General features: G+C 42.5%; 2 protein-coding genes across 8 annotated transcripts in view; one reads left to right on the top strand and one right to left on the bottom strand.

Moving 5' to 3' along the window:
- LOC129863771 (versican core protein-like) overlaps positions 1 to 5,032 on the top strand; it is a 42,651-nt gene extending 37,619 nt beyond the window's left edge. For all 4 annotated transcript variants that reach the window (XM_055936018.1, XM_055936019.1, XM_055936021.1 and 1 more), the window contains 3 exons: positions 2,331 to 2,475; positions 2,684 to 2,866; positions 2,978 to 5,032. In XM_055936018.1, coding sequence (XP_055791993.1) covers positions 2,331 to 2,475; positions 2,684 to 2,866; positions 2,978 to 3,174 — 525 coding nt within the window. In that variant the 3' untranslated portion in view covers positions 3,175 to 5,032. The remainder of the gene's footprint in view (positions 1 to 2,330; positions 2,476 to 2,683; positions 2,867 to 2,977) is intronic.
- An 827-nt stretch (positions 5,033 to 5,859) lies between these two features.
- Positions 5,860 to 15,000, bottom strand: part of hapln1b (hyaluronan and proteoglycan link protein 1b) — a 34,819-nt gene continuing 25,678 nt past the window's right edge. For all 4 annotated transcript variants that reach the window (XM_055936023.1, XM_055936022.1, XM_055936024.1 and 1 more), the window contains exons 3-6: positions 12,525 to 12,688; positions 10,208 to 10,406; positions 9,289 to 9,591; positions 5,860 to 9,205 (exon numbers count right to left, since the gene is read on the bottom strand). In XM_055936023.1, the coding sequence (XP_055791998.1) occupies positions 8,916 to 9,205; positions 9,289 to 9,591; positions 10,208 to 10,406; positions 12,525 to 12,688 (956 nt within the window). In that variant the 3' untranslated portion in view covers positions 5,860 to 8,915. The remainder of the gene's footprint in view (positions 9,206 to 9,288; positions 9,592 to 10,207; positions 10,407 to 12,524; positions 12,689 to 15,000) is intronic.

Below are 15,000 nucleotides of genomic sequence, written 5' to 3'. Positions count from 1 at the left end.
CATGCAGTAATAATAGATACACAATGAATAACAATAACTTGGCTATATACAAGGGGTACCAGTGCCGAGCCGATGTGCGGGGGTACGAGGTAATTGAGGTAGATACAGTGCAGTCGGAAAGTACTCACACCCCTTCGCTTTTTCCACATTTTGTTACGTTACAGCCTTATTCTAAAATGGATTAAATTGTATTTTTCGCTAATCAATCTGCACACAATACCCCATAATGACAGAGTGAAAATAGTTTTTTAGAAAATGTTGCTAATTTAGTAAAATAAAAAACAGAAATACCTTATTTACATAAGTATTCTGACCCTTTGCTATGAGACTCGAAATTGAGCTCAGGTGCATCCTGTTTCCATTAATCATCCTTCAGATGTTTCTACAACTTGGAGTCCACCTGTGGTAAATTCAATTGATTGGACATGATTTGGAAAAGCACACACCTGTCTATATAAGGGCCCACAGTTGACCGGGCATGTCAGAGCAAAAACCAAGCCATGAGGTCGAGGGAATTTTCCGTAGAGCTCCGAGACAGGATTGTGTCGAGGTACAGATTTGGGGAAGGGTAACAAAACATTTCTGCAGCATTGAAGGTCCTCAGGAATACAGTGGCCTCCATCATTCTTAAATGGAAGAAGTTTAGAGCCACCAAGATTCTTCCTAGAGCTGGCCGCCCGGCCAAAATGAGCAATCGGGGTAGAAGGGCCTTGACCAGGGAGTTGACCAAGAACCCGATGGTCACTCTGACAGAGCTCCATAGTTCCTCTGTATAGATGAGAGAACCTTCCACAAGAACAACCATCTCTGCAGCACTCCACCAATCAGGCCTTTATGGTAGAGTGGCCAGACGGAAGCCACTCCTCAGTAAAAAGCACATGAGAAAAGTCACCTTAAGGACTCTAAGACCATGAGAAACAAGATTCTCTGGTCTGATGAAACCAAGATTGAACTCTTTGGCCTGAATGCCAAGTGTCACGTCTGGAGGAAACCTGGCACCATCCCTGCGGTGAAGCGTGGTGGTGGCGGCAGCATCATGTTGTGGGGATGTTTTTCAGCAGCAGGGACTGGGAGACTAGTCAGGATCGAGGAAAACATGAACAGAGCAAAGTACAGAGAGATCCTTGATGAAAACCTGCTCCAGAGCGCTCAGGACCTCAGACTGGTGTGAAGGTTCACCTTCCAACAGGACAATGAACCTAAGCACTTAGTAAAGACAACTCAGTAGTGGCTTCGGGACATATACTGAGTTAAGGGTCTTAATACTTATGTAAATGTGATATATCCGGGTTTTTTAAAATACATTTGCAAAAAAATCAAAAAACTCTTTTTGCTTTGTCATTATGGGGTATTTTGTGTAGATAGACGAGGGGGGGGGGGGGGGGGAACGATAGTCCCTATCTGGTTAACCATTTATCTCACTTTTTAGCAGTGTTAGGGCTTGGGAGTAGAAGCTGTTCAGGGTCCTGTAGGTTCCAGACTTAGTGTATCGTTACTGCTTGCCATGCGGTAGCAGAGAGAACAGTCCCTGACTTGGGTGGCTGGAGTCTTTGACCATTTTTTTGGGCCTTCTTCTGACACCGCCTGGTATCGAGGTCCTGGATGGCAGGGAGCTTGGCCCCAGTGATGTACTTGGCCCTACGCCGTACCCTCTGTTGCGCCTTGCGGTCGGATGCCATGCAGCTGCCAAACCAAGCGGTGATGCAGCCAGTCAAGATGCTCTCACTGGTGCAGCTGTAGATCTTTTTGAGGATCTATAGTCCCCAATTACTAGCACCCCTGGGTGTACTTGGCATACCCACAGGGGATACTTAAGAAGACTCATGAGACCATAGGCCTACAGGTAAAATGCACATTAGAGGGTACTTCAGGGGTACTCCGGGCAGAGTAAAATTCAGTTAGTGGTACAGTAATAGATAAGGAACCACTGCAGTAGAAGTCTCCATCATTGGAGGCTCCTCCTAGGCAGAAGGAGAGATCCATCCTCCTCAGTGAATGTCATGAAATAAAAAATAGTGAAACATGAATAGCGGGGTTCAAAAAGGAACTGTATGTAATGTCCTAATAAATTTGTTGAAATGTATTGTCATCTGGTCCCTATAGCAGCTAGTCATTAATGAGATTTGTGAAGAAGTTACATTAAGATTCCTCCCGTGTTATGCGGTGACTAGCTTATAGGTCAGGTGTAGTCTGATTGAGGATCCTATACTGTATGAGGGCCGTGGGGCGTATCAGAGTAACTGGGATGCAGGAAAGGTGCTAATGAATGTGGCTGCATGTAAAAAGGCCTACACTTTGGGGAGGATGACAGTGTGTGATTGTATTTGCAGCAATACGAGCACTGGCGTCCCAACCAGCCAGACAGTTTCTTCCAGTCTGGAGAGGACTGTGTGGTGATAATCTGGCACGAGGGTGGACAGTGGAATGACGTACCCTGCAACTACCACCTCACCTTCACCTGCAAGAAGGGCACAGGTAACGCACGCACGCACGCACGCACGCACGCACGCACGCACGCACGCACGCACGCACGCACGCACGCACGCACGCACGCACGCACGCACGCACGCACACACACACACACACACACACACACACACACACACACACACACACACACACACACACACACACACACACACACACACACATACCTAACCCCTGTCCTCTCTCCTCCCTCCAGTCTCTTGCAGCCAGCCCCCAGTAGTGAAGGATGCTCGTGTGTTTGGTTCTATGAAGCCTCGTTATGAGATCAACACTCTGATTCGTTACCACTGTAAAAACGGCTTCATACAGAGATACCCCCCCACCATCCGCTGCCGTGACAACGGCCAATGGGACAGACCCAAGATCACCTGCATGAGCCGTGAGTACTGCCCACTTCATCTGTTTCTGACTACCAGAACTGACTACCCCCCACCCAACTAATCAGGGCCTAGATCCAACAACATTAACAATCTCTTTCTGTTTTTTTCAGCCGCTACCTACCAGAAGTCTTTCGCTTCTAGGAAACACACGGATAATCACAATCATAACCAGAATCAGTACAATCACAATAATCACAACCAGTTCAACTATCAAAACCAACAATACAGCAACCAAAACAATCAAGACCAACGGAAGACCTCCAACCGAAAGCAAAAACAGCCGAGCGAGAGGAGACAGCAACACTAATCTGATCTCTGGTCAGTCCTTAAAAGCACAGATACGGTTGCAAAATTCCAGGAACTTTCCCCAAATTTCTGGATTTCTGGAAAATGTGGGAATTTCTGGAAAATGTGCGAATTTCTGAGAAAATATACAGTTATTCTGCATCCCTAATTCCAGAGCAACTCAGATCAGATCACATCCAGCGGGCTAGCTAGAACCCATAGATATACATATACATATATATATATATATATATATATATATATATATATATATATATGTATATGTATGTACATTTGTATGTAAATTTATCTGGATAGCGGCATGGGGGTATTTCACAAGGTTTAGTCATAATCAGCAAGCTAACTCTGATAAACTCTGATAAAACACTTTTCTAGTTTATTAACAGGTGTTATGAACATCGTTACATAGAGGATTGAGTCCCTTTCAAATTCAACAAGGACAAATGTAAGTTTCAGTATATTTATTTAAGTTAGCTGGCTAACTCGATTTTGATCTTGCTTAGTGAAATCCACCCCCAGATCACGTCTAATTCCTCCTACAACCGTGACACACAGTGCCTTAATGGTTAACACAGTGTCCAGTGTCCATCTCTAGAACTGGAGAATTTGACCTCTCCTGCTCTAGAGATGGACACATCTCTATCCAGCGCCTTCTGAAACGTTTCCCCTTTACCCTGTTTCTTTACCCCATAGAAACAATCCACTAAAAAGAACTTCGGTCTTCGGTCTGTCACTTCATTTGAAAGTCACTATGAAGTGAAATCTGTCTCATTAATGACTGTTACCATACGGTGCGTACAGTAGAACTCACATCAGGAGAGAGATCAGTCAGTTCCTTATAGGAGAGAGGACGTGACGAGAGGTCCCGTATCAGACGGCGTCTGTGATAGGTCACCTCCGGCAGTGGCTCTCCGGCACATACAAACGCATCCGCGATATCTTCTTCTTAAAGGCAATGGCTTTAAAAGGGAATGGGCTTCTTACGCTTAACCAATTTTGTTATTGTTATGTATGCAATGGTAGAGAGAAGAGAGAGTGTAATGAATGTCAGGTCTGTAGGTGGGAAAAGTTTTGTGTAAGAAGCTGTAGCCGTTTAATTTATTGCATATGTTACACCTATACACGGCCTGTGATACTGCTCAAGGTCATTAGAACTGAAGTGGCTATTATAAGGGTGACTTATTTGGAAATCTGCCTTGCATAGAAAGGACATTGTCTTACATTATGTTGCCTTCACATATTCTGTTTAGTAAAGTTCTACCATCCAGATATCTGAGCTGTGATGGCGCTGTTCAGGGGGATGACTTGTACCTGCGAGTCACCACAAACTGCTCTCAACAGAACCGACGTTGAGAAACATTCAGAGGCACTTGAACTATGGCCATTTATTCAGAAATGCCACACATAATGATTCTCCCCTGAGGACAGAAAGGACTGGGTGAAGAAACAGCATTGAAAGTTGGTAGCCTAGTGTCTCTGTTCTTCGTTAGGATTCTGGTACATGTGTCTTCTTGGTTTTCTGCTTCCATCCATTCTGTTTGCTCTCCATGTATGTGTTTTATCATAGTGTTTTATCATCCAAATATGTGTTTCTACCCCAGAGAGCGTGGGGTATGCTGTATCGGGGGGAGGCAGAGCGAATGTGAATACTTTATCCGTTTTTATGTTCTTGTACCTGTTGTGTATGTCACCGAAAACCCACTAATACTGTACCTATACACCATCCTGTGCTCCATCTCACCTTGCGCTGACTGTGCAATAAAAATAAACACGATAACAGATTTTATCCATTGTGTATCAATATTCTCACACTTCGTATCTCAGTGCAGAAGATTATTCAATAAATCCACTTGAGTTTATTGAGAAAGTGTACCAGTTTCTTGACCTGTCATAAGTACTGACTACCAACAGAGGGAGCTTAGAAAGTCTAGTGACTCAGTCAAAAGTTTAACGGTGTGAGTGACGACTGATGACTCATACTCTCCCCCAGTGAAGAAACGAATGGATGGAGGAATGAATGAAAGGATTGAACTGAATAAATGAGTCTATTTTTCCTGTCTGTCAGTCAGTGTAGCCCAACAGCTGTTTGCAGGCTAACTGGGGGATCCTAAAATGGTGCTCTCCTCTGGAAGCCAGCATGAATATATGAACCACTACCAGCAAACCAACGTCTCAACCTCATGCCGTCATCCAGCTCCTAAAACAGTCTGCTGCTTTGACAGACATTTTTCAGTTGCAAGATCAACGAACAGAACAGGAATACCATGAAAAGACCTCTGTGTACTTCTGCAATTCCCCCCAAACTGGCAGGAAAACCCTTACGCAAATGTCCCCACCCTTTGGAAACACGTACATTACTGTGTGTGTGTGTGTGTGTGTGTGTGTGTGTGTTTGTGTATGTGTGTGTGTGTGTGTGTGTGTGTGTGTGTGTGTGTGTGTGTGTGTGTGTGTGTGTGTGCGCGTGCGTGTGGGCATGAATCACTGAAGGCCTATGTCTTTACACCTGGCAGTCACAGTGTGCTTCAGTCCCAAACCAGCCCCTATCCTCTACCAATAGATCGTGTACCTTGGCTCTTACTATAGCCCTTATTCCTACATCACTCAGCAGTGATATACACACAAAGCTGCAAGTCCAGGTATTTTGGTTGTTTCCATGGCAACAATAAGAAGCAATAAGTCAGGAGTATTTATTTGAATTGTTTTATTTTCTTTTTGACTTTGGGTCCAAAAAGTTCTTAACATAGTTACAAACAGTACTGCAACTGAGTAATGTTGTACGTACACAAAACAGTGTAGGGATAAAAATGATTGCCTGGTTGTAGTTTTTTCTTAACCTTTTGAATGAATTGATACATGACATAGTTCATTCTTAAAATAAGTAATGGGCAGTTCTTGAAGCTGCCAAAAAGGTTTTGTTAGTAAAGGTTGACAATGAGTATGTTACTACAGTTGAAGAAAAGCATTGGTGATGCTTTCTGACAGATTTGTAATGTTCTCTGACAGAAGCTCTCTTGTGTTTATCATAATCATTGTTGTGGCTCATGATTCCTGTTTAAAAAGTGTTAATCACTGTGCTTTGCTGACAGGGGAAACAAGTAATATATACACCACCGTTCAAAAGTTTGGGGTCACTTAGAAATGTCCTTGTTTTTGAAAGAAAAGCAAATGTTTTGTCCATTAAAATAACATCAAATTGATCAGAAATACAGTGTAGACATTGTTAATGTTGTAAATGACTATTGTAACTGGAAATGGCTGATTTTTTATGGAATATCTACATAGGCGTACAAAGGCCAATTATCAGCAACCATCACTCCTGTGTTCCAATGGCACATTGTGTTAGCTAATCCAAGTTTATCATTTTAAAAGGCTAATGGATCCTTAGAAAACCCTTTTGCAATTATGTTAGCACCGCTGAAAACTGTTGTTCTGATTAAAGAAGCTATAAAACTGGCCTCCTTTAGACTAGTTGCGCAACTGGGGCATCAGCATTTGTGGGTTCGATTACAGGCTCAAAATGGCAAGAAACAAATAACTTTCTTCTGAAACTCATCAGTCTATTATTGTTCTGAGAAATGAAGGCTATTCCATGCAAGAAATTGCCAAGAAACTGAAGATCTCGTACAACGCTGTGTATTACTCCCTTCAGAGTACAGTGCAAACTGCCTCTAACCAGAATAGAAAGAGGAGTGGGAGGCCCCAGTGCACAACTGAGCAAGAGGACATGTACATTAGAGTGTCTAGTATGAGAAACAGACGCCTCACAAGTCCTCAACTGGTAGCTTCATTAAATAGCACCCACAAAACACCAGTCTCAACTTCAACAGTGAAGAGGCGACTCCGGGATGCTGTTATTTTAATGGTAAAAAAATGTGCTTTTCTTTCAAAAACAAGGACATTTCTAAGTGACCCCAAATTTTGGAACGGTAGTGTACATATTTTTTGTACTAACATAGTTTCTGAGGCTAATTTCAATATAAATATATGTGTCTGTCCAGCTGTTCTTTGTGATAACGGTCCATGTTTTTTGCTCCTTCCACTGGCGTTCCTGTACTCACCTCTGAGTACAGTTGTGATAGGACACGGTAGAGCCAAGTCTTGCTAACTCAACAATAAGCTAACTATGTAAGGTTGAGCCAAGTATAGCTAACCTAACACTCAAGGAATGACCTAACATTCTCTTGGAGCCAGCTAGTGTTGCAGTAAGCTCTTGTGCTAGTGTACGTCAGCCCTTGTGTTGTTCTTACATGGGAGTCTCTTACTGTACCTGCAGGAACCAATGGTGTTTTTAAATAGGATGATTATCTGGCCAATTCACTGGGCTAGTCTAGAGTGGGCTGCACTGCTAGTGGTGAGCGAGGGTATCGCAGGCTCTGTGTTCATGCAGATAAATAGATATGCCTGAGCTGTTGGCCTGAGGCTTAGCTTAGCCATGCAGACTAACATGGCATCGTTAGCTAGCTAACAGCTTGTCAGTGCTCAAACAACCAGTTTCACAGATATCACTGGGTCTACTCATTCACTATAAGAAACTATTTGTGTCAAAAATAGCACACCCAAAAAATATTTTGAAAAAATTGGGATTTACACTGCAAGTGTTGCTTTTGGCTTTCTGCTGTGTATAAAAGCTCAGCGGCATGCCTTGTGTTTCTAAACTAGAGGCTAAGGTGTACATAGAGGCACAGCAACTAGTGTTTAACATACATTTTATACTGCAGGTCTGCGTGTCACAGTACTACTCAGTAAGACAACTATTGCCAGGCATTTTGTGTTGCTGCTGAGGACTAAATGCGGTTTACCTTGTCCCTTCTAGGCCACCGTAAGTCTTCTGACATAAACAGTGTCCAGTGCAACGTTTGTATTTTGGTTTCCTCGTTTGTATGTTTCTGGGGTTCGTTTCGACACTTGAGCCCTGTGACAGTACAGAACTCTGGGATAGCGTAGCGCAGAAAATAAAACAATAGTTCTATATCAAAATACATCCATAAACAGAAATACAATTCTAGATACTCACATTCTACATATTCATAGTAAAAAAGAAACTAAACAATGCTAATGGTTGGCTTCTCCTTTTTTTTTATCAACTTCTATGATGAGAAATGATGTCTGGTCCACACACATTATTAAATAAACGAGTCAAAATGATGGTGAAGTACATGACACTGTTGTAGCACCCTGCAAAGATGGACAGCAGACTGGATCTTCATTGTGCTGTAGTTGCATTCTATAACGTAATAATAATAGCTTGAGCTACGCTATCTTTGCTTTTTGTGTTTGTGTGAATATGAACAACTTTACTGGGTTGTTCTCAGTCCAAGGACTTCCTTCAAGCTATGGTATGCCTCGTCCACTTACAATGTCACTTTGGGACAATGTGACATCATCTGTTTCTCCACCATCATTCCCTCCCTCCCACCAACCCTTTCCCAAAATCCATCCCCCCTTTCTGTCCCTACGTAAAAATAACAGATTAAATAACATATCCCCCATACACTATCAGGTCCCAGATTACAAAATAACATGGTGTGTTTAAAATGACTCTCACACCTCTCGTTTTACTGTATCTAAAAAGAAAATATCACAGTTTGAATGTTTTATTTAAAATGTTTTATATCAGTAACTTCCCCTATATTACCTCCCTCTCTCTTAACTCCTCTTCTCATCTCCCTCTCCATCCTACTCTCTGTAAATGTATTAACTTCTCTAGTGTGTGTGAGTGTGTGTGTAAGCGTATTGGGCTTCTTAGTTGTGGCCCTTGAAGCAGTAGACTCCGTACAGCTTGTGTTTCTTGTCAGGGTAGCCGTTGAACCTCACGGCAGCTTCCGTTGGGCTGCAGCGCCTACGGGGGCGGGTGATGGGGTAACGGACGCTCCCGTCAGCCAACCAGCCGGCGTCACAGCGGTCGTAGCCCAATAGCTTCCAGGCGGCGTACATCTGGCCCACCTTGGCGATCTGAGCGCCGTCCTTCTGACACGCACGCACAGCCTCGTCATATGTGAGCTTGGAGGGGTGGATCAGGTAGTAGAACCGCCCTAAGAGAGGGAGGGAGAGGGTTAGATACACATGTACACACACGCCCCCCCCCCCCCCCCCACACACACACACACACACTCACCTTTGTAGTTGGAGGTGAAACAGAACACGTCGTATCTGTTCTTCTCCTTGTCTCTGAGGCCGTAGTTGCGTACCCCGGGGACAGTGTTCTTGCCGCCACAGGGTTCCCTGGGGGTGGTGATGGGGTACTGGACGGATCCGTCACTCAGCCACCCAGCGTTGCACCAGTCCAAACCCCCACGCCACGCCTCGTACAGCTGGTCAAACGACGCCACGATGGAGTCCTGCTCGCGACACGCCCGCTCGGCATCAAAGAAGTTCAGGTTGTAACGACCCAGCCGAGGGAAGTATGGGTAGACGATACCTGGGAGAGAGGGGGAGAGAGAGGGTGGAGAGACAGGAGAGAGAGGGTGAACGAGAGGGAGGAGAGACAGGAGATCATAAAACATCCATTTGCTTTGGGGTTTTATGTACTCATCTTAAACAGGTGGACAACATAACACAAGCTGTAAAAAAAAAGATAAACCCCATTACCTTATAGCATTTGCTCAAATCCTACAATTTCTAGTCCATTGTTATGTGTGTGGGTAGCTGTAGCTCCAGATTGATGGTGGCAGTGATAGTTGATCATTCTCATATATAATGGAGCTGGTCTGGCTGGGTGATGCATGGCGTTATACCCTGTTCCTTGGAGGTTTGCCAGGAATGGAAACCTAAATGATGAACTCCATTACTCCGGCCTGACGTGTGTGTGCCCCTGACAGTCCTCCTGGGTAGTATCAGCTCGCGGTGCTATATTTAGCCAGAACCCTGAGCCATTTAGACAAGGACAGGCTCCTACACAGTAAATAGACTTTACCAAAGGACGGTTCTCTCAAAAACGTTGTCAAACAGAGTCCATATCGAATACTAGCTGTTGTGTAGACAGACTGCGGTGAGTACACGCACACTGTGAAAGTGTGTGTTGAAGTGTGTGTTACCTTGCAGGTCCAGGGACACCACGCCTGTTCCATCTTCCAACCCGTCGATGACCTCACACTTATATCTCCCATAATCCTCCAGTGTGAGTTCTGTGATGACCAACGACGCATCCGTGGGGGCCGAGTCCTGTAGGTAGACGCGTCCATGGAAACGTCCGTAGCTCCGCTTGTGGAAACCCATGGCAACGAAGACATCCACCTGGAACAAGAAGAAGAAGGATTTGTAAGCAATGACATAAGTTAGTTCCGAGGTTATTCCACGAAATGAGTGCCTTTTGTATCTCTTTGATATATTAAGTAGAAATTGTGCACCAATTTTGAATTGTAAAAGCCTGTTACATGAAATTAAGTTCCTCTTAATATAGAACACATGGCGAATTCAATAAATCAGATTTTCAATATGAATAATTCAGCATTTTGACATGTCCCTCCTTGCACCCTGTGTGACTTCTAGAAAGGTTTAAACCCACCTATCTTCAAAATGTCTCCAAGTTTTCACCATAATCGTTTTGTTGCTTTGACAAAGTCCATTTTGAAGATGATTATTTATTTAATGTGATTAGTCTACATTTACATCTGTCCCTCATTTTAAGGTCAACCCTGTTACGTGAACTGAACTCTCGTTTTAATATGGTGAAAAGATTCCTTTTTAAATATTTTTGTTCTAAAGAAACATTTAACATCTAATAGTCAAATCGTAGTGTAACAGCAGGTGAGCTGGGCATCTTTTTTTTGCCATTTTCTGGTGTTGTTTTATGGAAAATTGATTGGGACAAGCATAACACTTCAGCCCTGTTACCCATTGATAGACAGGCTAGAAATGTTTTTTGTTGTTGTGAAGCTTCCATTCAATTGCCTCCCTGTTGCACACAAAAAACCTCCATTCCCCGTCACAAGGGGATTTATGGCTGATTTCAAATGAAATTGTCAACCCTGTTACGGTCAACCCTGTTACGGTCAACCCTGTTACTTTATCTGGCACTTATGGGCACTTACAATAATAATGTTTTTTATTTAACCTCTTGAGATGGAAAAATTAAGTGTTTTATGTAGTTGAACATTTGTGCTCTTATGATAGAATGTAAATATTTGGTGACATTTTTTGGGGGCCAAGTTACACTTCTCAAAATGCATCGAATTGGTGGAATGACACTCCTATGGCGAAAAAAACACAACTTTTCAATACATTTATAGTAAAAAAAGATAGAGGAAGATAAAGGTTTTCTAATGTCATCATCAACCAATTAGTAGACATTAGCAATGTCTACTCATAATTGGTTAAAATCACACGATGCACACTGATGATGTCTTTAGAAACTTATCTTCCTCTATCTGTTTTACTACAAAACCTAGAAAAGCGCAATTTTCACATATATTGATGTTGGAGTGGTGCTGAAGATGTAACAAGGCACACCTGTTAATTGAAATGCATTCCAGGTGACTACCTCATTAAGCTGGTTGAGAGAATGCCAAGAGTGTGCAAAGCTGTCATCAAGGCAAAGGGTGGCTACTTTGAAGAATCTCAAATATAAAATATAATTTGATATGTTTAACACTTTTTTGGTTACTACAGGATTCCAAATGTGTTATTTCATAGTTTTGATGTCTTCACTACTATTCTACAATGTAGAAAATAGTATCAAATAAATAAAAACTACTTGAATGAGTAGGTGTGTCCAAACCTTTGACTGGTGCTGTATATTTTGGGGGGGAATTACATTTCCTTGCAAAAAAAGATAGTAAAATCACCAGGAATTCAGCAAAAACTTGTTTAATTTAGGAAATCTGTTCACAAGTACTCCCAGAAATAAAACAATAGTTTGTGTCTTAATGCAATAAAGATGTGAAATGGTTTTTATTTTCAAATAAAATCTCTTTTGCGGCGTAGTTGTGGTCCATTTGCAGTGTACAAATTATTATAATTATCTTCCGACCATCAACCGACTAACATCAGCCTCCGGCCGAATCTAGTTGCCTACACCTGTCCTAGTCTCTTTTATAATATAGGCTATTGTGGGGCGGCAGGTAGCTTAGTGGTTAGAGTGTTGGACTAGTAACCGGAAGGTTGCAGATCGAATCCCTGAGCTAACAAGGTAAAAATCTGTCGTTCTGCCCCTGAACAATATGTGGAACCCACTGTTTCTAGGCCATCATTGTAAATAAGAATTTGTTCTTAACTGACTTGCCTAGTTAAATAAAGGTAAAAATATTCCACATAGTGCACTATTTTTGACCAGACTCTGATCAAAAGTAGTGTATTATATGGAAAAGTTATTTTGATTATAGTTTTATGACATTGGTTCAAGTGTAAACACACCTCTTTGAGGTAGTCTGAGGTCAGCTTAGTCCATTTGATCCTCAGTTTGGGGTTGGCCGGCAGTGACGCATCCCTGTGGAACTTACAGGGCAGGGTGGCATTACCCCCCCGCCTCGACACCACCTTGGACTGCTCCGTCACCACAGAGAGCTGAGGGCCATTCTCTGAAATAAAGGAATGGGTTAAACCATTAGTAATACAGGGGTGGTTCTCTTTTTTTAAATTTCTTTCTCTCTCTCATACAGTATCTCTTTCACTCTCTATTCCTAACTTCAACAACAACACTAACCCATTGTTTGGTTCTCTGTATCTTATCAAAAAATGGGCTGGTTTATTTTCTCTGAATGGTATTTAACCTGTTTGTTATCACGTTATGCCATATGAAATCGATTAGCAAGATCTGGGCTTGGAAGCAGAGGCTTGCTCAATAGCTAAATAGTTCCCATCTCTTTTATCCCAAGTGAATTACAACATCCCTGTTGTTCAGCCCTGTCACAAAAACCATGTTCGTTTAATTTTGATTTAAACAATATAGTTCTACATTGTATTTTTTAAATATATATTATAATGTAGCGTGCTGTGTAATGCTGATTTAATGTAAGTGACCAGAGTATTAGGAGAACCCCTGTAGTCGAATATCAGGTTCCAAAAATCTGACTGAGATAATATGTTTATTATGATGTTTATAGATAAAATAATATGAAGTACTGCCAGTCAACCACACATTATAACATTATGTTAAGGGTCTCATTAACATGTATTTACATCCACATGCAAACAAATCTGTTTCCAACACCAGGTATAAAAATCACTCCAAACCAGGGAGATTATTAACGTCGAAATTGAACATATATCCATGTCCTGAGGATGTCGGGAAATGCCTTCAAAACAGGCCACTAGGGGCAACAGTGAGCGTTAGTACCATCAAGTAGGGTGGTGTGGATTAGGGTGGTGGATAGGTGACTTCTGGCTCAGAAGGTTGGGTGTTTAATCCCAGGTGTGGAAACTAGTTTTACATTTTTGTTTTAACCCTATCCCAAACGTTAACCCTTCGGAATGGGTGCCTAAACGGAATGTTTTAACCCTATCCCAAACCTTAACCTTAGCCGAACCATTCGCAATAAGTGCCTAAACTTAACCCTTAACTTCGAAATTTGACGTTTGGAGAAATGGAACGATACAGAGCAGCAGGAGGAATGTTACAGAGAAGCAGGAGCAACAGAAACACTTCGGAATTCTATGTTTGGAGAACGTGGATAGACGTCTAATTTTGCAGTGAGACTGTGAGAGCTTGTTGCTCCAAACACCCTCACCCCCTTAAACAAAATCTGGTTCCAGGATTTTCTTTAATACAGCTTGACTGTGCATTCCATCACTACCTCATCTTGTGTTTGATGTTTATTTAATCCTCTCTTCCTGGTGTGGAGCAAATTGATAAGTCTAATATATCTGGAGGCACTATGTAATGTACACAATGGAGCGTCCTCAGTCAACCTGTTCATTGGCAGCGTCATTGGGTACACAACGTTTTACTGGTACAGTAAGGTTCTATAGTCTTACTGCTACAAGCTAAACTTCCATTTCAATCACCCACCAGAAGCAACTTTCACTTTTTCAAAAACAATGATTGGTGTCTACAGAACTTCAATATAATTGATCCAGCACATAACGGTTGAGGGGTAGGTTTAAAGACCAGACCGCCTGCTGTGACCATCCTCTGTACTATGATCCTCAGATCAGAATTGTAGTGGTTGATACATTTTCTGTTAGGGCAAATCAAGTCTGACATTTTAAAGTGGAAATTGAAAACCCTCGAAAACTTTTTAAACACACTACACGTTTGCATTTCCTGCTGTGGTAGGAAAACTCTCAGCAACAAAACAGTGATCAAATTAAGATCCTACATCTGTACATCCCTGTTAGGACCAAACAAACCCATTCTACACTGACTGACTGATGGCACATTGATCCTATAGGAGTCCTGTACTGACTATAGGAGTGAGTTAGCACTTCCTCTCTCCAGCCAACTCAGTGAATCTGCCTCCTGAAACTACGATCGATGCTGAAGCTAATTTCTACACTAAAGTTCAACAGAACTGCTTACCACACACACAGTACAGTATACTGCTTTAGCTGGAGAGCTGCACCCGACATACTACTGCTGGTATCACACTCTACCGTAGTACTGTGTGTAGTAAAACCACCTTTATATTGTCACTGCAGAAAGAGCACAGTAGCCAATACACATTCACTGCACCGGCTTTCTAAACATGACACAAACAGGGACATATCTGACCTGCAATCTGCCTCTATAGCCCAAATTAAGAGCGATAGCAGATAGGATATCAGACAGAGAAAACAAGACCCCACATAGCTGCCCTATCTCTCTCATTCAACAGTTGCAGTGTGTGAGGATACACACACACACAGGCGCGCGCACGCACGCACGCGCGCGCACGCACGCACGCACGCACGC

The sequence above is a fragment of the Salvelinus fontinalis genome, chromosome 10, assembly GCF_029448725.1.
Source record: "Salvelinus fontinalis isolate EN_2023a chromosome 10, ASM2944872v1, whole genome shotgun sequence".
In the NCBI taxonomy this organism is placed as follows: domain Eukaryota; kingdom Metazoa; phylum Chordata; class Actinopteri; order Salmoniformes; family Salmonidae; genus Salvelinus; species Salvelinus fontinalis.
This window is presented reverse-complemented; position numbering and strand designations above follow the sequence as displayed.